Consider the following 26,728-nt stretch of genomic DNA (forward strand, 5'->3'; position numbering starts at 1 on the left):
ATTAGGCGAACTATCCTGTACATATGGGCATAAACAATCGTTGAAATGATAGAAAGAAGACTAAAGAATGTTTATAATGCAATATAAGTTTATTAAACTATTAATTTGATTAATAAATCAGCGAGTTTAGTTAATTTATTATAATTTTTAAAAATTATAACAATTTGGTTAAAAATATATTTCACAGCCTTGGGCGATGCTGAATGAATGTCTTTTACTAACAAGTAAGTTTACTTTGTAAGTCATATTAAAGAAAAGTCCTATCCTCTTAAGGATAATATAACAACAAGAGCTTTCAAAATAGGGCAAGAATAGGAACATTTATGAAAAATAAGAGTAAATCAAAGGAGGAAAATATAAAAAAATAGTATTCTGAAAACAAAAATTAATTTCATCGCGAGTATAGAGTCTATGTCGCCGACTCATGGCCCAATAAAGCGACATGCTGTCCCAATTAAGCGGAGAATACTCTGGGATATTCCTCTATTGGGCTCTGTTCTTCAAGATCTGCCCCAAGTAACCGGTGGACCCAGAATGCTTATGCTTCTGACCAGAATTCATTTCTACCCGATACTGTCCCTCCGAGAGGACCACCTTCGTTGTCCGGAATCCCTCAGCGTTAGTCAAGGTCCCTAGCCTGAGTCGCCCCTTGTCGAGCTGTCCACGAGAGGACACAACGCTACAATAAAATATTATTATTATTATGAACTTCACTCTAATCCAGACACCTGCATACACAGCAGACATAAAGGGGATTGAAACTGCTTGAGAACACTAATGTTTCAGTGGTGTATTGGGTTAGGTATCATGCTATGGAACAGATGTTCTATAGATCAACTATTGGTGATGGTTGATTGGGTGCTGCACACACAATGTAGACCATTTTTCTGATCACATAAACTTTGCAGAACAACTAGAGGTCCAGAGGCCATTTAAGGTAGGAGTTCAATATCAGCAAGTAAATAAGTACTTGAGATTTGTATGGTCACCCTCTGGACCTCAGGCTCCGATCTACAAAGTTAATGTGACCAGAAAAATGGTACACATTGTGTGTGCAGCAGATTCTGTTCAATATGTCGGCTGTGTTCACAGATGTAAAAATGAGAGACAACTTCAGGTGATACGCGGGCGAAACCATAATATGGAAAATTGTAGGAAATCTTAGTTGGGTCTTTTACACATTGTCAAACTGTGATACATATATAAGATTGAATTTCCTTGGTGCAAGGGGGTATGTAGTGAGAAAATTCCCAGCTGTATGAGAAATGTTCCTCAACAACTGGTAGTCCTTGGTTATGGGCTAAGCAAGTTCCTAAAACATACAGATTAAACTTCATAAAAAATTATCTTCTTTAATTTAACCATTTACTAAGTTTCCTCATCTTTCATAGAAGAAAACAAGGGCTTACAAAGACTGTTCATGGTAAAAGTGTAACAACATTGCATTGTCAGCATGTTCTGTGCTACTCTGAAAATTTCAGCACTAACCAGAAGGTGGTCGAAATTTGAGATGCTAGATTTTGCCCAGAAGGACAAACACACAAATAAGAAAGTGAGTTAAATAAAACGTGGTAGAAAATAAGATCGATTTGGCAACATCTTGGATTTCTTAAGGATTTTTCAAAAAGATTTCCAAAAGGCCATAATTTTAAGCCAAATTGTTGGGAAATACTCAACGATGAATAATTAGTGATCTCTAAGGGCACCGAATTTTCGCGAACCGCGAATTATAACGCGAAATTTCCAAGGCTGCGCGAAATTCTCTTGGTTCCGCGAAATTTCGCGTTTAAGCACTTTTTCTGCGAATTTGGCGCGATATTTTCTACCATGACCGATAAAAATTACCCCATCACTTCAAGATCTATTTAAAAACCGGTATCAAGAAGGGATCGCATAAAGTCGGTGCTTTGCAACAGGCTCGGAACTGTGACGAGGATTTGAATTTGGCGCCCAAAACCGTATTTGTCTGCAGCGTTTTCATGGCCAAAAAGTGAAAAAAAACGCATATATAACCTTCCTACATATAAATGTATTTTGATCTGACTTACAAGTTACTACAAAAAAACCTGGTGAAAGAACCAGTGGCTGCCAGATGTAATGAGACAAATTGGTCCATCATGCATTCTTAAAAACGTGTTATTTAACTTTTTTACTAGGCAAATAAAATTATGGAGACGTTTTTTACAGAGCTTTCCTGCTGATTAACATCTTTCGTGAAATTATTTTCATTCACTTCTTGTGGTTGTTCATTTAAATTTTCCATTAATTCAGATAATTAGAGTTCATCCTTGGAACTGAGTACATATTGAGAACCGGCGGGGGGAAACCAGACCAGTATCAATTGAGAGCCGAAAAAATTTAAGAACCGACTCAACCTTAATTTATTGAATTCCTTTACCCTAGTCAGCAATGCACAGTTTGGAAAAGAAAATGAATCTTCTCTTAATAGTCTCAAAAATCTGCCTAACTTTCCATGTGTGAGGTCCTGAAGCGTGTAACGACTAATATGAAGTTTTCGTCTGAAGACTTTCACAGCTTCTTTTATCTATGTTGTTGGTGGTTTTCGGGTATTGCTATGTACAAAACATTTTTACTCGACGTTTCACTCCTCCTACTGGGAGCGTTATCAAGAGAATGGAAGGAATTTATTCTCGTCCCGAGATTATTTATGTTTATGTTTTTTTTTTCTCGCTACCCATTGTTGTGCCGGATTTGAATTTTAGCCGCTAGCCGTTGGTCATTATGTTGTGCTAGGAACCCTCTCCATATACGGCTGAGGTTATACCCATCCTCCCTATTAAAGTTATTAGGTCTTTTCGCTATCTCGATGGACTCACGTATAAGACGCGGATGGTATGTATTAAAATTACATCAGTGGGACGCATCAGCTGTTGCTGAACATTTTGCCTCCAGCCCTGGGCATAGAATAATGTTTGACGCTACACGGGTATTAGCGAAGACGGAAGAATACCATCCGCGTCTTATACGTGAGTCCATCGAGATAGCGAAAAGACCTAATAACTTTAATAGGGAGGATGGGTATAACCTCAGCCGTATATGGAGAGGGTTCCTAGCACAACATAATGACCAACGGCTAGCGGCTAAAATTCAAATCCGGCACAACAATGGGTAGCGAGAAAAAAAAAAAAAAAACATAAATAATCTCGGGACGAGAATAAATTCCTTCCATTCTCTTGATAACGCTCCCAGTAGGAGGAGTGAAACGTCGAGTTAAAATGTTTTGTACACAGCAATACCCGAAAACCACCAACAACATAATATGAAGTTGTCATTCCTTGTATACAGTGACCCAGGGAGGAACATTATTACAGCCATGGGAGGATTATTCAACACAAGGTGTATATTGACAACTGATGTGAGGGACTTAAGCACAATTGTAGCTAATGTCCTCATACTATCATTAACAAAAACACAAGAATTTCTTGGCTATTCTGCTTTGAAGGATTCTGTTAGATCAGTTCAGGAAGAAGGAAAAGAATTTACAGTACTTCCACTAATTCTTGCCCTTTAAAATGATTTTCCCCATTTTGTAGAAAATAGTGAGAAAACCCTGTGGCAAATGCATATGTAGAAAGAGGCTTTTCCATGTATGGAAATATAAATATAAGAACCTCTGAACTTCCAAAAAAAAATGCAGAATTAAAGTCAAGTTTGACCAATGGATCTCAATTCCAGTAAAAGAAAGATTCTGCCAATTTTAAATTCCAGAGTGTGAATAATTTCAGATGGCATATTCCAAAAAAACTTTTATACATAGAAGCAACCCATTAGTAGATAAATACATATTTGTGAGTGTTGATATTATATTTTGTGTAAGACCTTAAAGACTTTTGTTATCAATGTGTTAAGTGAAAACTATACATTTTTTAGATCATGCAGGCCAATGAGACAGTGAAATTTAGACCAATCAAAAATATTCCCCGTCTGTACATCTCCCACATTTCTCTAGCGCTATGAGGTTGAAATATGTACATACAAAGAGTGTTTATGGTATGAGTATCTAACAAATGCTTAACTTATTCCTTTAGCATTTGCTTTGACCCTTCTTTATCAAGGTTTTTACTGTTAAAAATATATTTAAAAGGCAATAAGCATTTTTATTGTTAAAATTATTTTTCTGGGGATAAAAAAGGAATATTTATGACGAGTGAATTTTTATGACGAAACTGTATTTTTTGTGACTAAATTGAAATTTTTTGACGAAATTTTAAACCGAAATTGACAGATTTTTATGACGATATTCACAGTTTTTATTCACCGATAATCTTTGCCTCTAGTGATCTCTTGTCACCAGAAAAAAGAATTAGCATAAATGCTTCAATGAATTTAGAAAATAGAATAAATAGAAAGGGAAAATAGAAAAAAATTGTTTTTTAAAGGCAGAATTCATTTGCTCATTACAAGAAAAAAATCAAGCTATAATCTCCAGAACTGACTGTAACAAGGAAGAATGAGTAGGAATTCTTATTTTATCAGTAATTTCTGTCCTTTCACTCTCTGTTACGCAATTTACTTATACTGACTAGATTTTTCAATGTTCCAACCTTAATTTTTGGTATAGTTGCTAATGCAACTGCCATCCCTGTAAATGTTGGGAAAGAGTCCATGGGCGTACCCAGGTAGGGGCAGGGGGGGCAGCTTCCCCCCGAGAAGCAAATATCACCAAAGTCTTTAAGCAAAGTCAGTACTGAATTGAAAAAAAAGTATTTAACAAATTTTCTTTAAACACACGAAAAATGATATGTATTAGTATAAGATATATGTAACTAAAATAAAATTATTTTTTCAAGGAAATAATCCCATAAAGTAATAAAGCGCCGAGGCAATTCACTAGTAGCTACATTGGTCAACAGAGCATATAATATCTCCGATGATATGTCCCTCTCCACGGAGATAAAACACCTCACTTTGGCACTCCAGAAAAATGGATATCGGAGAGAACTGGTCCTTAAAAGGACCACTAAGGAAGAGGAAAAGCGACGCAAGGCCACCATAGAAAACCAGAGTGATGACGATGGAGAGGCAGAAGCGTCAAGGAAGCTGTACGTCACCATCCCTTTCATTGCTAGAACATCAGAAAGGATCGCCAGAATATTAAAAAAGCATGACGTGGTCACTAGATACAACTGTGTGACCAAGATAAGAGACTTCCTCCCCGGGCCCAAGGACATCATTCCTCAGGAACTGTACGAGGGGGTATACAAGGTGCCTTGCTCCTGCGGGAAATCCTACATAGGGGAAACTTGCCGCTCCATGCATGTGAGGATCAAAGAACATCAAAGGGCGACCAAAAACAAACAATTTCAGCTCTCAGCCATCGCCGAACATGCATGGTCGGAACCTGGCCACGACATCAAATTTGAAGAAAAGAAACTTTTAGCTAAGGAGTGCCGATACTTCCCAAGGCAAATCAGGGAAGCAATAGAAATTCAAAAAACACCATTGAATTTCAATAGAGAAGATGGATACTTCCTTCACAGTGCGTGGATAAGAGTAATCCAAGAGAGAGCCAATCAGATAGAAGCGCCCAGTCAAACAGCCAATCACAATGCAGCTCCCATCCAGCCAACGGTATATAAGCGAGGCAGAAACCGACAGCCGACACCTTCGACCTGAAGACGCTGGCAGGATAGCCAGCAAAACTGTTGTCTATTAACAATCTGACGCGGAAGGAAACCCGGAAGAAATGCAGAGATCAAACCATCGCCGCGGAAACCTACGTTCTAACAAAAAAGGCAGGGTCTTATGTACAAATTTAATTGGAATGTTCATGTACAAATTGAGGTCAGAGGACCTCATTAAACACAACATTGGAAGTAATTACACTATCCTCTGTTAAACGCACATGATGACTCATACTTACGTATCAACAGGAGACTTGACTGTGGAATCAGCCGCATTTTGATAAAAGTTATTTAAAGAATGCGAGATATTGTAGCAAATAAACAAATGTATCAGTTTGTGCACCGTTCACATCAGGAATATTTACCTTTTTTTTATCATTTAAAAACCAATTTTAGGAAACAATAGCAATATTTAGGAAGTAAGATAGGCCATCGCATGTTTTCTGATAAATTCTGTGCATTTTGGTACCTCATTTGTAGAGTTTGGTTGCGTATAAGTTGAGAAAAAGGTATCTATACAGTAGAAATAATATATAAGATTCAAAAGACTTATAGGCTCCTGGACCCTTTGGAGGCAATCCATAATCATGAAATGCCCCTGGAGATGAATGCAACTGCCCACGAACACTTAAAAAAAGTCTCAATACCATAAAGTCTGCACATACCTTATCATGAATATGGAAACAAGACTATTAACTGAGTCTTTTAGCTCAAGCTTTTAATGAGTTACTTTTTCAAAAAGTCAATTTTTCACAGGATACTATTTACAGAGATTTATTTTGTCTTAAATAAGTTAATATTTACAACTAATTTTTTCCAAACCATGCCAACAGTCAACTCAAATGAAGTGGGATTACATATTTTAAAAATCACTCTCAACAAGGAATATGAGGAACAAATTCCAAACTAAGGAAAAGAAAATAAATATGAGATTTGACTTACTAATGATGCAAACTGTTGTACGATCGATTCAGCTCTCTTCATCTCCAACTTCCTCTGCTGCTCACAGGCTTCATCAAGTTTTCTGAGAACAGTATCAACTATTCTGCCCACATCATCCTCAGGATTAGAGGAGTTCGAATCATCACACTTTCTGCTGCTTTTCTCAGTCAATCTACTGCTTTCATCACTTGAATGATAACTGCATGAGGGCTCAGATTCAGTACCAAGTGATGATGATGAGGTTTTACTCATCACTGACTTCACCAAACTTTCCTTTCGATGAGATGCATCAATAAGTCCTCGACGAGCCACTGATTCATCTCGGCTAGATGACATTGAATTCATCTCACTGTGACGAAAAGCTGAATGTCCTAATTTAGGAACTGCCCCCAACACCTGTGACACAGCATGACTATGAGGCAATCTTTCATAAGAATGTGACATAGACCCTTCTGAACGAGATTCTGCTAATGTGGGTCCTGATACTTCACCACGGGAAGGCACTACGAGATTACTATGTTTCCTGCTCCCCTTCATGAGGGATGCTGAATCTGACGCCCTGAACCAGCTACGCATCCTGGTTTCCATTAATGCAGGTGCTGAAGCTTGTCGATATTGACACTCTCCTTCAGCAGCTCTCTCTCCCTGCACTTCACCTGATTTATCTCCCTTAAAAATGGGTCCTGAGGACTGGTCGTCTAAGTCCTTGCTGGTAAGTTTGCAGAAAGTCACAGATTTGCTGGCATGAGGAGATTTCTTGGACAACTTTGTACTTTCAACCAGTCCAGAACTTTGGAATGGGGAAGCATCCCTAGAACTTTGGGAATGTATTGTGCTCGGCAAAGTGGAATTTGATGCCGCTTTGAGTGCACTGGTGGAAAATTCTGTTTCAGTTAACTGCCCACTGAACACCACTGACGAGGAAGTTGATGGTCCACATGAATCAGATGTAAGCTGCTTGAAGTTCAGAGGACTGAGCATTAATAATTCAGAGTCACACTCTAAGTTTGAATACTTGAAACCAACTTCACCTGAATTTGAAGGCCTAGGTTCATTGGCAGCATGCATGGGTTCTGAGCTCATAGTGATACTACCAACTTTCTCAATAATTTTAGTCGAAGAAAGGAGATTACCTGACTTATCTCTTGTTGCATGCTTCACAGCAGAAAACCCACTTGACTTAATTTCTTCAGATGTTATATTATGACCACTGACACCCTTGGAAGGAGATGGCAAATTCAATTTGATTTCTTGTAATGATTGACTGGCTGAGTGACATGTTGAAGAGCCAATAGCCTCACCAGGTTTCTCAAGACGAATTTCTTCAGATGCAGGCAGTGGAAAGTTTGAGTCTTCACAGATGACACTGCTATGAGTGGGTTCTGCTGGTTTCTCTGAGCCAGTATTCACAACTTCAGATGATAAAGAGTTTAAGTCTTGCGGAATACAACTGGTTTCCATTATAATTGCAGCTAGTTTATCAGACTCAGTTTCCTCAGCTTGAGACGATGGGGAAGTGACAGCTGAAGAGATGACATTGGTGTCACATATGGCCTTGACTGGTTCTTCAGGGTTTGTCGCTATTGATACAGGATTTCTACAATTTGCATAAGATTTACCTTCTTCTGATGTGACTGTGTCACTCACGAGGTCAATAGGCATAGAGTCTTTTTGATTTTCGTCAGATTTAAGGGGTAACGAAGATGGTCCCATATTGATATCATTAGATGGCACTTCCAAAACCGGATGTGCAAGTTCACAATCAGGACTGGTAGACGATGATGCAGGAGTAAAATCATCCACTTCTTTTTCATGTGCAGCCTTAATATTTCCTTCCACCAACACAGAAGTATTGGCTGATTTCTCTGAGTCAGTAGTCACAACTTCGGATGATAAAGAGTTTGAGCCTTGCGGAATAACACTGATTTCCTTTCCACCATTATCAGACTCAATTTCCACAGCTTCAGGTGATGGAGAGGTTTGATTTTCTTTAGGTTTATTGGGTAATGGAGATGGTCCTATATTAATATCATGAAATTGCAATTCCAAAACTGGGTGTACAGGTTCACATTCAGGACTGGTAGGCAATGATGCAGGAGTAAAATCATCCCCTTCTTTTCTAAGTCCAGCCTTCAAATTTCCTTCCAACAACACAGTAGTATTTGATGACATCTCTCTCAATTTATCAGTGACAGAATTTTCTGGAAATGCATCTTTCAGATGTAGTTCAGAGTTTTCCTTCTCTGGCTCCGTAGCAAGAGAAACTGAAACCTTTTCTGGAACAGACAGAGATGACCTGGTCCTTGGTGGACCGGACACATTGTGGGAAGCTTGAGCAGGTTCTATATCACTTGTGTGGCTCTCTTGTTCATCCACTGAAATTTCACTCATCAGTGGGGGCAGTTCACAATTAGGGGGGTCAAGCTTGACTGATTCCTTGGGACTTTGCATGTTAACTTCACACTGAGAAATAACCACTTGAGGTTCCAATTGAAATGTGGAATTAGGTAGAGACACATCATCAATTTCCTTTAAAATTGTATTAACATTTTGAGTTTCAGGTATTTTGTCATCAGATGAATATTTCACTACCTCTGTGGTAGCGAGGGACTTAGGCTCTATTTGAGTGGTAGACTTTGGAGGAGAGATATTTGTCTGGATATTAACTCCTGCCAAGACAGATACAACATTTTCAGATATAACCTGAGGTTCTCCAACACCAAAAAGGGAGACAGGCTTAATAGCTAGAAGTTTTGGACCACTGGCTTCATTTACTGAAGTTCTCCCTTCCAAATCTTCTGCAGGAACAGCTTCTTCAACAGCATTAGGTCCAAGAGAAATCACTGCTGATGTACTAACATCAACAATATTAGTGGGGACATGCTCACAGGCAGAGGAGGATTTGATGAAGGTCAAATTGTAGATTTCCTTAGCTTCATGTGAAATTTCTGCAACTTCTTTCACAAATGTAGTATCATTTATTGCTGGTCTTACATTTTGATGGGCCTCTGATGAAGTATTAGGAACTAAATAATCAACTGTTTGTAATTGGGACTTAGGCACTGAAGATGGAGAGCTGCAATGTATTGCCGAATTTTTGGCAGCTGATGACAGCTCTGACACATGAGACTGAACCTCAGTTTGAGAAGTATTATTCATCTTAGCAGGAAGGGGAACTGAAGGTGCACCACTACTCTTGACAGTATCAGACTTTTTATCAACTGACAGCAAATTTTCTGTCGAGGGACGAATCAATTTAGATTTCACACTTAAGGCAGGCCTGAGAGATTCAGGTGCTATTTTATTTACGCCCGTTGATTCACGTTTCTTGCTCCCTGCGGGGATAATAGGCTTAGGAATGGCAGAAATACCCCTTGCAGAACTTCTCCTCGGATTTATCCTACTGGGTGGTTGTTCAAGTGTCTGAGTCGACTCAAGTGGTTTTATTGGACCTTTCACAGGAGAGGGCACAACATTCTTGAGTTCACTTGAATCTGGTGGTTCAATTGGATCTTTTACAGGAGAAGGCACTACATTCTTGAGTTCACTTGAATCTGGCGGTCCAATTGGATCTTTTACGGGAGAAGGCACAACATTCTTGGGTTCACTTGAATCTGGTGGTTCAATTGGACCTTTTACGGGAGAAAGCACAGCATTCTTGGGTTCACTTGAATCTGGTGGTTCAATTGGAGCTTTGTCTGAAGATTGTGCAACATTCTCTCGTTCAACTGAACTAGTGGGGCTGGCGTGTATAGGTTCTTTCACATCAGCAATTAAGATTTCACCGGGACAACCTTCCTTTGGTGAATGCAAAATTTCAGGAGGGCTGGGTGATGACAATTTAGAAGGAGATAAGCCAGCCTTTGAAACAGAAGGTGACATAGAGAGAGGACGAATGGATTCTCTCAGTTCGAAGCCCAAAGAAGCAACATCTGGAATTACTCTAGACAATGACGGAGAAAGTGCTTGCACTTTTAAATCGGAATTGTGGAGTAATGAGTGTATAGGGATGGGAGCTATTTCTTGAGGGTGTAATGACAAAGGAACTGGATTAACTATATCAAAAGATGCTGAATGATTTGAGAGGTTTCTCATTACTTCCACATCAGCTACTGATACTGATGCTTTCAAAGCGTTACTAGAATCATTGGCTTTAACAGAAGGCACTGCATTGCTAACTTCTTCCAAAGGATTCTTTTCGATAGATGAATCTGTAAGTATACTACTCACATCTCCCAAGTCTTTGTTAATTCTGGAAAATGGCGATTTAGCATCAAGCACTATAAATCCACGAGTACTTTCAAAATAACAACCAGCCACATTAGCTTGGGCATATTCATTGTCCGGCACGAAGGAGTCATCTTCTTTTCCAGTTAAAACAGAGTCCGAAGGGCCAGGAACACTGTTGACACTAGATTCTAAAACATTACCAAGAACCCCAGAAAAAACACTGGAACTGATATGCAATGGCACCTTCTTTCCTCCATTTCTTTCTAAAATTGGTAAATTTGGCTTAAAATCCTTTTTCATAGTTACTTGGCTGGTTTTTTCTTCAATACCACTCATACTACTACCTACATTACTGCTGATTGGACTGGCAGATATCCCATTCCTCTTAGGGATTTCAACAGATGTAGTCACTGTTTTAGAATTTCCTCCATCATGGACCTCTGCCTGGTTTTCAGCGACAACTTCAGAGGTCTTTGAAGAACTGCTATTGTCTGAGTCTGTGTAACTTGTAAAAGCCCCAGCAAAAACACTTTCATTAATGTTCAATGGAACCTTCTTTTCTCTCTCTCTCATGAACACTGGCACTCTTGAGTTTTCAATGCTGATCTTAGCAGCAACTGGCAAATTTTCGTCATCACCTAGGGCTATTAGTGACTCACTCTTTTTGGGGACATTTTCGTGACAAGGTAACTCGGAGGGAGAGTTTTTAGGGGGGGAATCTTCATGAGCACAGAATTCTGGGTGGATGTCTTCTGGTGGACGGGATTTAGGTGGATGATCTTCCACACTGATTGCACCACCTTCAATAACTTTCTCACTTTCAAGTAATACAGTCTTTTCCAGTTTTCCACTTTTTAACATGCTTTCACTCATAGCTTTCCCCTTCCTCCCTTTGCCACCTTCAGATGAACAATCCACATTTGCTGCACCACCTTCAATAACTTTCTCGATTTCAGGTAATACAGTCTTATCCAGTTTTCCACTTTTTAACATGCTTTCACTCATCGCTATCCCCTTCCTCCCTTGGCCACCTTCAGATGAACAATCCACACTTGCTGCACCACCTTCAATAACTTTCTCGATTTCAGGTAACACAGTCTTTTCCAGTTTTCCACTTTTTAATATGCTTTCAGTCATCGCTATCCCCTTCCTCCCTTGGCCACCTTCAGATGAACAATTCACACTTGCTGCACCACCTTCAATAACTTTCTCACTTTCAGGTAATACAGTCTTTTCCAGTTTTCCACTTTTTAATATGCCTTCAGTCATCGCTATCCCCTTCCTACCTTGACCACCTTCAGATGAACAATCCACACTTGCTGCACCACCTTCAATAACTTTCTCACTTTCAGGTAATACAGTCTTTTCCAGTTTTCCACTTTTTAATATGCTTTCAGTCATCGCTATCCCATTTCTCCCTTCCCCAGCTTCAGATGAACCCTCAATGTTGCTGCACTCAGACTCATCCGACTCCAAAATACCGGCAAAAGCACTAGCATTGATAGGAAACACAGTCTTTTTCCTTCTCATTCTATGAAACACTGGTTCAATATGGTCACTGATGCCACTGCTCTCAACAACAGCAAGACTATCAGAATTTGAGACAACTTTCAATGCTTGTGATTTGTCAATTTTCAACTTGCTTCCATTTACCATCAGGTCTTCATTCACTACATCATCTTCTCCATCTGTTTTTTTCACATCATTTTTCCTTTTCCTCTTCCTTAGGATAACTGGACTAATATTTGCAGCATCAATTTCTGACACATGACTAACCTCATTCAAAGACTGGCTATTGTCTGATTCACCTTGTTTACTAACATTAAATGACTGCTTGTCAATCTTCAAAGGCTCCTCAGACTTCCTTTCTTTTCTATCACCTTCACTGACAGCATCAAGAGAGTGAAAACTGCGACTGTTAGATTTATCATTGCATTCAACTGCCTCAGCATACACATCTTCTTGTATTGGAACACTGGTTCTATTTCCTCTCTTCTTACCATGAACTACTAGCTGGCTAACATTATCAATATTGGGTGGTGCAACCTCAACCTCGTCAGAGGATACACTCTCATCTTTCTTGGCACACTCTGAACTAGAAGCTTTTTCTAACACTTTACTTTCACGTCTGTTTCCTGTCTCTCTCTCAGCTGAATTTTGTGCAAGGGGCTCCATTAAAAGCTCACCTGTTTCTGCATTTATATCAGAGTCCAATGCCACAGCAAACTCACTGGATCTCATAGATTGATTACCCTTCTTTCTCCCTCTCCTTGTAACAATACTACTGGCCTGCATTTCATCACAAATATCAGAGCCAAGAGACTGGCATTCAGTAATGCTTTCCTCTTTACTATCTAGAAACGCTTCAGTTTCACGTGCAGCACCTGGTCTTCTGCAGTCTTCGTATTTATTCAGCAAAGTAGGGAGTCTGTCAGTTTCTGAACTGAAGCTATTAATTGACTTTCTACCACCAGGCTCCCCTTCAAATTTCTGGGACAAAGGTTTGGATACATTGCACTCACTTCTTTCTTCAGAGTCTATTGCAAGTGCTAATTGAGCTGAACCTTGGGATGGAGCTAACTTTTTCCTTCGTTCTCTCTGATGAAGAGGATTTTTACTGGGAGCAACTATGTCATCAATCTCAAAGCTGCTTACTTCATCAAGTGACTTACAGGTTCCAGAGGTCTTATCATTGATGCTACTCTTGATAGAGTGCTCTTCTCTAGTTGCGTAAATTTTACTGTTGGCATTATCAGAGGTATTACCAGATTTCGAGTCAGAATCTAGTGCATTCATAAACTGACTAATGCTAACAGATGCTTCTTTTACACTGCCTCTGCTCCTACTGAGAATACAGCTATTTCGCTTCATATCAAGTTCTAAAGATTTATCGCTAGAAATGCTATTTTGATTGAGAGAGCTCATCCTTCTGTCATGGAAAACATTCTTTCCAGGAGGTCCACATTCATGCTGAATTAGCATATTATCTTCAACGGGAATAAAATTATTACTATCCCTACTACTTGGGTCATTTTCTCCCGAAGGACTGTTTCCACCAGATGCCACTGACTGTCCAACATCATCATTACTATCACCAAGTGCATCATTGAAAGCATTTGTGCTAACTGGTAATGTCTTCCTCTTCTTTTTTGGAAGTGCTGGAGAGCTTTGTAAGACCCGAGAGTCCTGACTCTCAACAGAGTCACTTTTAGAAGAGCTACTTCCCTTACTGGACCGCTTGCCTTTTTTCGGCATAATATCACCTTCCATTGCTCCATCTGGTTTATTTTTACCATTAATTTCATTTGCAAAAAACAACTTTTTTCTGCTCTTACTTGAATTTGCATCAGATGAATAGCTCGAGTGACTATTTCCACTAACATTTTCATCAGGAGAATTTTGACTGATAGCCAACGACTCGGAATTGAGTGCGTCAGAAAACGTGTCAAAGTTGATTATTTTCCCTCTCTTTCTTTTACTGGCAAAACATGGGTAGGCGGGAATCTCCAACTTTGTACTTTCATAGATTGAACTACTGCCATCAGCATCAAACGAACTGAAGTCTTGCTCTTTGGATAACCTAACATTATTCTCACCACGATTCTCATAATTATCGCTCAACTGCCTCCTTCCAGATCTCTCAAAACTTCTTCTGGATCCCTCCAAGTTCTTTCTTCCAGATTTTTCCAAGTTCTTTCTTCCAGATCTCTCCACATTCTTTCTTCCAGATCTCTCAAAACCTCTTCTAGATCCCTCCAAGTTCTTTCTTCCAGATTTCTCCAGGTTTTTTCTTCCAGATCTCTCTGATGTTTCTGGACTTCCACTTCCAGACAGTTCATTAATCTCACCATAATTCTCATTATTTTCGGCAAATATCTTCCTTCCAGATCTCTCTAAAGTCTTTTTTCCAGACCTCTCAAAAGTTTCTGAACCTCCATTTCCAGACAGCCCATCATTCTCACTGTAATTCTCGTTATTTTCGGGAAACTTCTTCCTTCCAGATCTCTCTAAGTTTTTTCTTCCTGATCTCACAACACTTTTTCTTCCAGATCTCTCAAAGTTCTTTCTTCCAGATCTCTTGTAGTTCTTTCTTCCAGACCTCTCAACCATAGTTGGGCTTTTATCTCCAGTATGGTCACTATCTTCTCCATAATTCTTGTTATATTTGTGTAAATCATTCCCTCCAGACAGCTCATGAATTTCTGATGGAGAAGTGGAATGACTAATATCATGCTCGTCAAGAGATGCATCATCATCGGAGCGTTCACTCAATATTTCCTCGAATTCGACAGGACATAGAGCCAATAAGCTTTTGCGTTCATCACGCACCCTACCACTCTTGAATTTTTTCCTTTCTACGGGCCCTGAGCGATTGAGGAGATCACTGATATCTATATCTTCCACCTCAGCATCAGAGAAACTTCCTGAAGCATGCTGATTCTCTATTAAAATATCATTTGTGTCTTGATATTTCCCTTCTGTCTTCATACTACCGAATCTGAAGGATTGCCTGGTGGAAGAATCAATGTGTTGAACAATCACACAGTCACTATTAGCAGTTATATCAGTCACTGCCCCAGTTAAATCAAAGGCAGAGTTTTTCTTAGGGACACGGCAACTTCTATTCTGTATCTGTATCCTTTCCTTAACTTCAGAGATGGTAACGTAAGTTGTAGTGGCACCATTTCTCTCCACGGTCTGCTTGCAATACGTTGCTGTGGATGGGCCCTCATACTCCTCTACACCTTGACCATAGACAGAATTGGTAACAGAAACATCAGAAACATGAGACACATGGTGTGTCACATCAGGCAGTACCCTAGAGAAGTTGTTACTAAGCTCTAATTTCCTTAAAGGACGACGATTCAAGAGAGGGTTGATGTTTACTGCTTGCTCATTGATAGAAACATCCTCATGGGATGAATCCACTTTAAAAGAACTAATGTTGGCATCTGCAGTCTGGTGAAGTGTCCTTTCGGATCTCATTGTGGTCTCATTACAAATCGCCATGTTGTACTCTCTTGGAGAGATGAGGGTCTTTTTTTCCCGTTTTTTCAGAGGTATTATTCTTGACATATTAGTAGATGCATTGCTTAAATCACTGCATGAGAAACCACTTCCTGATGTCCTCTGACTCATAAATGATTTACTTTCTCTCGTTGAACGATTCCCGTTAGAATTTCTTGCGCCAGGATCACTTTCATCATCCAGAAATTCCCACCATTTCTCTGTCTTTTTGAACTCTTCAACACTATTATCTGCACTGCTGCCACTTGGGAGTACCCTCCTCCTAAAAACTTGGTCCTTTGTAGTCATCCTTGAGCTTTTTTTATGCGAGCGTTTCATTTCTAGATACCTAAAAGATAAGAGGGAAGAAAAGTTTGGGTAACAAAAGCATGTCTAGAAACAATTCATAGCATTTAACGATACACACTATATTAATGTGAGCATTGATAATATTCTCATCAATGATAGACAAAGAAGATATTAATTTCCAAGCTCTAAATCTCAGCCAAAGCTTGATTCCCCACATCTTTTCAATATAATGGGGTCAGTTAATTAGGTAAAGAGCTAAAATCATTGAAAATAGTCTTCGTAAATGAGCGAAAAACAGGCATTGCACAAATATTCAAACATACATATTTACTCTCCTAATTGAATGAACACACTGTTAAATTTTTAAAATATAGTATCGATACCTCCACCTGCCCACCAAATCAACTCCGCCCATCTAGTACCCCAACAATACGAATCTGCTCATCTGGCAGTGTCCAGAGCATAAACGCTCACCTCCAAGCCTGGAGAATAAGAGATGAGTGTTTATGTTCCGGACACTGCTAGTTGAGTGAATTCGTATTGTTAGGCTACTAGAGGAGAGGATTTGATTTGGTGAGCGATTGGCGAGTGTTTTTGCAGTGGAGGTATCGGTGTGCTAAATAGCATAATGACACATAGGCAAACAAAAATATTAAAAATTAGAATTATTTAAATAATGAAAATTTGAAATCCTTGATAAGTATATTGATAAAAACCTGAGAATTGATTCAATAATTTGGTAAATATTTTTGGTTTTTCATAACTTATATCATAAAAGAAGCCATAAAACTCTTCCTTACTTTGATTCCTTTGCCTAAAATGAACCGTCAAAATTTTCAAGCATGCAAAAATAGCCTTTACAAAAATATCCACTACATATTCAGTACGAAAATATTTCAACCAAATTTCATCAAATTGGGAGAGATCAAGGGTCAAATTCAGTCGAAAATGGCATGGAATAACCCAATATCATTCAACTAGAAATAACAGTGACAAACAAAATATAATAGACTAATATCAAATTAAAAATGCAAATATGTATGTAGAAATAAATTTAAATATGGGAAAAGTCTACTCTGGATAGTAGAATACCTACAGTAAACCATAGAAAATGTTACTATAATATTGAAATCGGCTAATTTGAAATAAAGGTCTGGAAAATTAAAAATCAACATCTACAAGTTAGCTGTAATGTAGATTATCTGTGCATTGCCACAGAATTTGGTATATCAATGGCTATCTCCCTCCACCATCCATCATAGAAATTCTCCATGATTCCAAGACTTGTGGAAAGAACATTTGAAATTTCTGACACAGCTCAGAGGCTATTAGGAAAAAATGATCATAAGAAGAGGGTATCTGCTTGGAGTAACACCTGGAGTAGGCCTGGCCATAATATTGATTTTGACCAATTGTTTTTATTATTACTTGATTCCTTTGATACAATTTTGTAAAATAATACATTAATTATCTTTCTCAATTCAAGATCCTAAAAATTAGCCATGGGAAGAGCCAGATGCCACTGTGGCAGGAAGCCAGTGTAACACCTTCATTTCAAAATTTTGTCTTTCTTCAATTAAATAGTAAAGCTATCAATTTTTTTACCTAGTAAAGGAATTTGTACCTACAACATATGAAAAATTTAGAAAAATCAAAGAGGTTGTAACATTGGCAAAAATCAAAATTGCAAATTTGTGTTTGATACTAACAATATTAAAAGCCGAAATTTCATAAACAAGTCCCTTAATACTATTGTTCAATTCAAGACCTTGAAAATCAGACATTGCACACAGAGTGTGGAAAAGTGTTGGGAATTCATCACGAGTAAGCACAGAAGTTAACCATTTGATTTTTTCCCAGCATGAGATGGAGACTTTGGATGCCATTTGGGATGCATTTTAATGCCTATAGCTCCCAGGGCTTAACTTACCATTAAATGAATTTCTATTTCTATTAACAATACAAGTCTCAGACACATTAATAAGTATAGTACATTTTTCTATTCCCAAGAGTTCCAAGATGGCGGATAGTATGCTCGCATGTGTTTCTGCCGCTGCGTTTGTTGCTGTGATATTAGTGGTTATACCCAGTGTGAGAATTATCCGATTGTCACCAGATGTGGCGATTGTTGACAACCAGCAGTGGACAAAATATTTACCTCCTCATTCAAGCTTTACCCTCAGTTTTCAGAACTCACCCATACCAGCCTTCTCTTCCTTCTGTCTCTCCACCGGGCAGTGAAGTTGCTGGGAACAGCGACAAATGCCTTCGGGAAGGGCTAGCAACACTGCCCGGTCAGAAATCTAATCCTCGTCATCCATTTGCTTGCAAATGATTTCCATCCAAACCCTGGCTCCAATCATGAGGTTAACAACCAGAATATGAGTAGTTTGAAGAACAAAGTATTGTTTACAGTTACAAATTTGAGTGACCTTCCTAAATTCGGTATTATTGCATTGTCAGAAACGTTGCTCAACAACACAGTAGAAGATGGTGAACTTGGTTTTTCAACGATGCACAACATTTATCAGTGTAACCTAAGAGCTAGAGGGGGTGATATACTTATAGCTATTAATTCTTCTTTTTCCTCTAAACGTAGATGTGATCTCAAAAATAACTGCGAGATTATATGGACTGAAGTGAGCATGGGTGTGTCCACTGACAGTATCTCCACTGCGGGGGGAAAGTGGCTTCTGGGTTGCTTTTATAGCCGTCCCAACAGTAATATTAGTGTTCTTGATAAGTATTTTCAATTTGTACTCAGAGTCCATGCCCTCAGCCCCAATATAATATTAGTTGGTGATTTTAATTTATCCATAGACTGGAGGACTGTTGACAATGGAGTCCCAAATGGTGTGCAGGATGAATTTTTCCTTGACCACTTCGTTAAGGGTTTAGGCCTGCTGCAGTGCAAATAAAATCCACCAAGAAACTTGGCAACATTGGACCTTGATCTTGCCTCTTATTGTTTACAAAGTGTATCCCCAGGCAGAAGCATTTTCCTATCCGACCATGAATACTTTGAGTTCAAACTCTTCCCTCCCCCATGCTGTGCAACCAGGCCCCCCGTTCCCCCAGAACTGTTCACGTTTGGAACAAAGCCAATTGGGATGCCATAAACCGTGTACTTTCCCTTCTACCCTGAAACCTCCTAGAGGGCAGATCAGTGGAGGACTCTCTTGACATTTTGTATGACTTCCTCCACAGTACCATATGTGATTTTGTTCCTTCCCGCAAAACGTATCGTGTTGAGTTTTGATTTATTTTGTTGTTGTTTCTTGTTATACTTTATTATTTAACAATTTGTTTACAAATCCAATGCAAAAGGTCTTATGAACTGTTTTTGGGTTTAATGCAAATAAATAAATAAAAGAAAGATCCAGTAAAAATTTGAGGAAGTTCCCTGATGGGTGAGGGAAAATTCCTTGTTTTGGTGCCTAAAATCCCCTATTTAAGAGAGGATGATGAAAGTAAAAGTGACTTAATTTTGATATGTATAAGTAATGGTTAAATCCTACAATACTTCTAATTAACATTCAGTTTTTGAATTTTCACACCATCATTATCATAGTAAAAGGCAAGGGAAACTGCTTTAAAATCACAGCTTATAAAGCCATTGTAGAAAAAGGAATGAAAGAGTGGAGGGAATGATTAAATTGGTGCAGGAGGACAGGCTCTCTGTTCATTGAGTCTGTGGATGAAAAGGGGTTTTCAAAGATAGAGGGTGAGAAAGGAAGGAGCTGGTATGGGAGAGTGTCATGGTTATAATGATTAAAAACATTTGAGAATCTCTATAACCTGTTTTCATTCATAATTTTCATGTTTTATACCATAAGAAAAACATTAAAGAATTTAAAAATAAAATTGAGTGTTAACCCTAGGAAGACTGAAAAAAAATTATCGCGTAGTAGCCTGGCTGGGTCCAATGGACCCTCAAACATTTTTTCCACAATATTACTAGTTTATGATGAATTTAGGCTGAGTTAGGTGATGGTTTCCATCTTATTTACTTCCTCAACATATTTCTTCACCTATTTATTATTATTTAGTTATTTTGTAGGAGAACATTACTGCAGCGAAGCATAATATTATTCCCTCTACCAGAAATGTCACTCCACTTTTACCATTTTTATGTATGTTCATTAGCACAATTACATTAACACAAATTACAAAACGGATTATTTGTCAATGACAAATAAGTATGATACAAATTGAATGAAACAAAAGTATGATACATTTACAAATGTTATTAAAAACTGTTATGTTACTACAAGGACTGATTACATAAAATTTCTGAATGCTCTTGGCTTATTTTTTGTGCACATCGTGAAGAGGATGCTCATGTATTTCTATCTATTTTGTAGTTTCACTTACAACACTTATTTTCCTAGGTTGCTGAGGTTATCAAGGACTGTGTCACATTTCCTTTTTCACGATGTAAATTCTTCGTATATTTGGTTTTCTCTTGGATTCCGTGAGATTCATGAGATACTACTTTGTTAGGAAACCCTGTAGGCTGTATGGCATTTACAGACGTGAGCTCGGGTGGAATCCCTCGTTTATTTTACCTCATGATCTCTACAATCGCTAAACCTTTGAATAGTAGGCGGTCTACTTTCACATATTATGTTTCTGGCTGATTAGTCCCACAACCATGCCTGTAACTAATCTTTTCCCTTGATTGATCTCTTGACTTATATTAGATTCTCTACTTGTGTATACTTGGATATTCCACTCGTATGAATCACTACTACCACTTGCAGCCAAAATTTTAATTTTATTTAAAATTTTAATTCCATACTTTCCTAGTTTTGATGAAACAAACTCTCTAAAGGTACAGCGCCCACGGAACATCAATAACTGTTCGTCAACTGTCATGCAGAACCTTGGCTTGTGTGCATATTTCAAGTATTCATTTCGCCCATCAAATATCTCTCTAATAGTCTGCAACTTATCTTCGCCTCTGCTTTTTCTCATTTCTGTTGCATTATCAAATCGAATAACCCGCAGTATTATTTTGACTATAATACTGTTGAATATTGGTCGCCCGTTTAGTTTACTCCAAAGTTGTGAAACATATTCATTTTTGACTTGTAAAAACGATAAATACTAGCAGTCCCACAATCTTATTTATTTCAGAGTAATTTTATTCATTCTACAAGCTTGAAAAACTATATGTCTTTGGTGGTCCATTTTCTAATACCCTCCTCCTGTCAGCGCTGTATGTTTAGATGCTGAACACGTCCTTCTGCAATTTTTAGATGAACGCACTCCGAATTTATGTCACTATTACCAAGCCTGTGGATAAAGTGATGATGAAATTTAACAATTTTTCATTCCAAACTTTACTTAGGTATAAATGGAATAATGGAACATTGCTCGTGCTAGTCCTTTGTTGTGAATTGAGGTAACAATAAGCAAAGCACTTACTCATATTATGTTTCTGATATCATAAAGTAATTCTAAGAGCTCAATTATTTTACTAGAACAGCTAATTTTTAGAATAATTATAAACAAGGTTTTTTTTATTATTGCCTCAAAAATATCTTGATAGTTATTTTGACTGTAATATCCAAAGGGCGACGCCGATTTCTTAGCTCCTCAACTACACAGTGTATCAATAGTCACTCTATGAATTCAGTCACATCAATACCACACAACACAAAATTTGGTACCACTAAGCATCCTGTAAAGATAGGAATAAAATTGCTGTATATCATAGTAGATGAAAATCAATGCACCACTTCATCTAACTAATACATCTGAAGAGTAAACGATTTGGTAAATGTGGTAAATACTGAGGTGTAGTACATTAGAATGAAAGAGTAAATTCTTTTATATAATCCATAAAGGTTTTTACTTACCATGTACGGTATCAAAATGTAATTATGGAATTCAAATTCTTCAATGTCTTCAGTCAGCTAGTTGGAATAAAAGCAAATGTCGGCAGGCAGCGAGACCACTCCAGCTTGCGAGCGTAACTTCTGACTGACCCCCACGAAAGCACCTCAGACGCTAGATGAACGGTCTCACATATAAAACTGACAGATTATGGGACTGAATGTGGATAATTCACACTGTCTATGCGTCAAACCAGAGTAAGTTGCAAAAACTACCCAATACGAAACGATGTGGATACATGTTTCTGACCGTATCACTCTAAATGTGACATTGTAAGAGAATATGAAAGGCTTCAAGCAAATCCACAAAAATTGCCCACTAATTGGTTATTAGTATCGCCTACGACTTTTTTTATAACTACATAAGCATTGAACCTCCCAAAACTACAAAGTAAATAAGAAAATTGCTGATAAGATGAAATGAATTACCCATAGCATTGAAAATAGTCGACTGGGACCAATGGACCCAGTCCGTCCACTATGTAACTTTGTAGTATACTATAAAATTTTATGAGCCCATTTTCATTATTTCTTGCTATGTTTTAGAGGACATACATTTAGGAAAAGTCACGGCGTCAAAATCAGTTTCGTGCATTTTTGACATAATTATAAACTTTCAAAACTACCAACTGGGTCCATTGGACCCAGTCCGTCGTTCTAGGGTTAAACAGGTATAATTATCCTGAAATAGAAGATTTCCATTTTCCAAAATACGCATAATTATGCTGTTCAATGACACCTAAGAATAGCCAGCTATGTCAAAGCATGCCTTGGGATTTGTACCATGGGGGATTTCATCTCAAATCAGGCAGAGAGGTGTCAGGTGACCATCACCGATTTCTCTTAAATTTATATATGTGAAAGCAGTATCCTTATGATGAATAATGATGCCTTTATCTCAGCTCAGAACTGAACCGTCATAAAGTTACAGTCCTTTGAACATTGCAGTGTCAGGCATCAGAGAAAAAAATGAAAAATCACATAAATGCTGATTACTAAGGAACCATGGCCTGTAATGCAGTGGTTATAGTTTCATTTTGAAGAGAATTCATTTATGCACATTATGGCATAACTTGCAAGTGATTTGAAGCAATAATAAACAAATAGGACTTGTTTAAACAATAAAAATTAGTCATTATTTAACAATTTATTACTAAAAAGGCCACCTTTTATTTTCTTTAAATTTCTCAGGGGGTAGTTTAAATGTTCTGCTTTCAATAAAAAAAATAAAAAAAGGTAGTATTTTTATACTTTTTGTTTTAAGGCATGTCAAAGTTAGGCATGTTTTCGACTCTTTTACACCAAGATTGCATACCTTCAAGGGGATAAAAATGAAGTTTCATTCTACTTAGCATTCATAACAGTGAAAAGTTCATATCTGAATGATTGGTTACATCTATTGACTGAAAGCAAGTTCAATCTTGTTTACTTCCATGGCATCCAATGTGTGCAAACACCCACTGCTACTGGCTGGAAACGGTGAATGAGTCACAATTTGCACAGAGTATTTTTCAATGGCACTTTACATAAGACTTCTACTATGGGCCATGTGGAACAATTCGATGGAGCTTGTGGATGTATAAACGAGACACTAATGTCATTCACTTCTGATCACACTGCAGTGATTTTAGAAATTCACCAGGTTTTTCGGAAGCACACGATGAAGTCATTCATGGTGAGATTTTGAGTGCTGTATGTTTTTATATCTGATTTTGTTAGTGATTATGTAAAGTCCCTCATTTATCAGTTATTGATTATTGGTTAATCAATAGCCATTCGCTGACAGTGCAGTCACAATGTAACCATCAGTGGGTATTGAAGCGCGGGCCATACGTCCAGTGCTATCATATAGGAAACGTGCAACTAGGATGTTTATGACACAGAAGAAGGGGAAAAGGAAGGTGAGCTGTTCTTGAATGTGAGGGGTACAAATCCATAGTCATAGTTTAATACAGTTGGCTATTATAAGACATCACACAACAACATACTAATGTAGCTAACTAACTACAAAAGCCATGAATTTTATTTTTACAGGTAGAGGTTTATACCTCACGAAATATTAGAAAAAATAATTTAGCTTGATTTCCATATTGCCTCAGGTCAAAATTTGATGATTTTTGGAACCATGTTTTTGACGAAAAATTTCCTAAAATCTTAAGAAACATCTGAGTTTAGAGAATTTTCAGTATCCCTCAGGATATTTTTCAATTAGTAATTGGAATCCCCATGATCTCTATAGTAAAATTGAAAGTTTTCATAAGAATTGGGTGACAAGTACGGATGAGACAAATTATTTCCCTCTGGAGACCGCATTCATTGAAAAACTGCAGTTTCACCCTAACTTCAAACGGTCATGAAAAAACTAGTCGAGATAGCAAAGAAATATTATACACAGTTTCATTCCTACATGGAAGGATGAAATTTGCCAAGTTTCATCAAAATCTGAGTCGGTGGGTGTAATGTCGGATGAACTGGATTGACCCTAACGCATAATATAGGTAATGGAAATACATATTTCATTTCCGGATCATTACACAGGAAGGGAGTGGAATAACAAATGAAAATAAATTTGTAACTTTCTGACCACTACATAAGGCTAAAACAGAGTCATGCAAAGATCTAGTATATCAGCTAATCTTCACCACATCCGATTACCTAGCAAAATCATAATCGCCTCTATGATGAATAGGATTATTCATGGTTAATTATTTTATTCTTAATTAATTAATATGGAAAAATGAAAATATAATCATTTTAACCCTTTACAGTCCAATTTTCCCATCGGAGAACAGATTTTTACAATTTTCATAAAAATTACAATTCACATAATTTTCATTTAACTACATCAGGCTTCACTACGTGGAAGTTATTTATACTAATAATTATATAAGTATTTATCCACTATAAATTAATATCAGTACAATGTTTCACCACCAAGCAGCATCATCAGGTACATTTAAATTTAAAGGAGAACTTGTTCTTTTGAACTATGTAGACGTTTGGTTAAACTCTCAGCAGAGCAATGTTATAATGAGTAAGTATCTACTTTCCTAAAAATTTTTCTTCGATCATTTTGATATCCTTTCCACGCAAAATCACAGTACAGTCCCGTATTCCAATGGGGAACATTGAACTTAAGACAAAGCTTTGAATAAGTGTTTGATAGATTGTGGCAACCCCTCTGCTGCTGATAGCTTGGTGTTAGAGTTTTTACACCTCATCCAATAGAATTCGCAAACCTTAATCGATATTCAAGTCACACAACATATTCTTTTTAAAAGCAGTCTTAACGACCCATCGTACTGTAAAAATTATAACTATTATTAAAAGCACAATATGCCCAAAGAGAAAATACGTAGGGAAATCACTCATGTAGAGTGAGGCATAATTACAATACGAAGTTCCGGGAGGAAGGTCATAAAGCATATAACATGAACCACAATAAAGAACCACACGGTAAAACATTAGTGGAGGGAAAATTCACAGATAGAAACACAGTTAAACAATGCGGCACTAATAATTATCACAACCGCAACCATCCACCAAATACTGAAAATTTCAAAGGTAAGGGAAAGAATACCTTGTATCATCAGAAGGAGTAGAAAAACTGCTGTCACCAGCATCTCGCCAAGCTTTTTCTTGAATGCTGTCATTCCTACTGGCGTCGCAAGGAAGCAGCCTTTTCGACATTCGCGCCCGATTCGCCATTTACTAAGAAACTAAGATATTGGGTATTTTCAGCATAATACACGAAGGAAATATTCATACCACTAACAAACGAAGACAGTAAAAGGCAGTACAGCTACACTTACCAGAAGCAACGACGTTCAACAACTTCTTTCAATCATCATTTCCTCCGTATGACATCTAAGCTATATTATCAAAGATGATTCACGCTAATTCACGACAACTTCAGATTTTATTTGTCGAATGCCGCACAAAATTCATACGGAAAAACACTACACTGGCTCAAGGGTGCTTCTTCACCATTCAAATTATGACCGTTATTCACAAACGATATATCGATTAACTTTCGGTTGAGAGGTCGATGGTTGTTCCAGCGGTTCCAGCAATCGGCGGCCTCGACCTTTCAGCCTTTCGATTGTCGCTTTGTGTTCGATAGAGTGGGCGGGAACCGGGGAACACAAATTTCAGAAAGTGGTCGATCAGGTTAGTTTAGTGAAGTGTTTGAGTTCTGAGGAAATTATTTTTGGTGCGAGAAATATTTTTAAGGATATCGATAATAAAAACTTCATTAATATAATAAATAGGTTATTACGTACTTACTACCGGACTACTAATCCCAGTGGTATCAACAGTATCTTCAACTTCAGTAATCATGGCAATTAAGGAGAAGTCACCTATGCTGGTTATTGGATGCTCAAGGTAAATTTCTTGCCTACTTCCTATTAGTACCAAAAGGATCATATCTGTATATTTTTACGATTTCGAAATACATCTGTATACCTAGACAGCACACTTGGTTTAATTAGAGTTGTATTACATGTGAATTACAGTAATCCAAAGTGCTGTATACACATGTATTAAAGCTGTAAATCACATGCATATTGCGTGTATATATGTTTCAAAGGTATTCTCTAATACACGTGTAATACAGTGGAATACATCATGTTAGTTAAATACGTATAATGTTCATATAAATTTCCATTATATATTGTACAGGGTAAATAGAAG

At 37.8% G+C, this 26,728-nt stretch overlaps 1 protein-coding gene across 1 annotated transcript in view; it reads right to left on the reverse strand.

Moving 5' to 3' along the window:
- Nucleotides 1-26,004, reverse strand: part of LOC124163373 — a 28,009-nt gene extending 2,005 nt beyond the window's left edge. The window contains exons 1-3 of the mRNA XM_046540248.1: nucleotides 25,846-26,004; nucleotides 25,614-25,752; nucleotides 6,588-16,173 (exon numbers count right to left, since the gene is read on the reverse strand). Coding sequence (XP_046396204.1) covers nucleotides 6,588-16,173; nucleotides 25,614-25,741 — 9,714 coding nt within the window. The 5' untranslated portion in view covers nucleotides 25,742-25,752; nucleotides 25,846-26,004. The remainder of the gene's footprint in view (nucleotides 1-6,587; nucleotides 16,174-25,613; nucleotides 25,753-25,845) is intronic.
- Between the last annotated feature and the right edge of the window lie 724 nt (nucleotides 26,005-26,728).

The sequence above is a fragment of the Ischnura elegans genome, chromosome 8 (assembly GCF_921293095.1).
Source record: "Ischnura elegans chromosome 8, ioIscEleg1.1, whole genome shotgun sequence".
Lineage (NCBI taxonomy): Eukaryota > Metazoa > Arthropoda > Insecta > Odonata > Coenagrionidae > Ischnura > Ischnura elegans.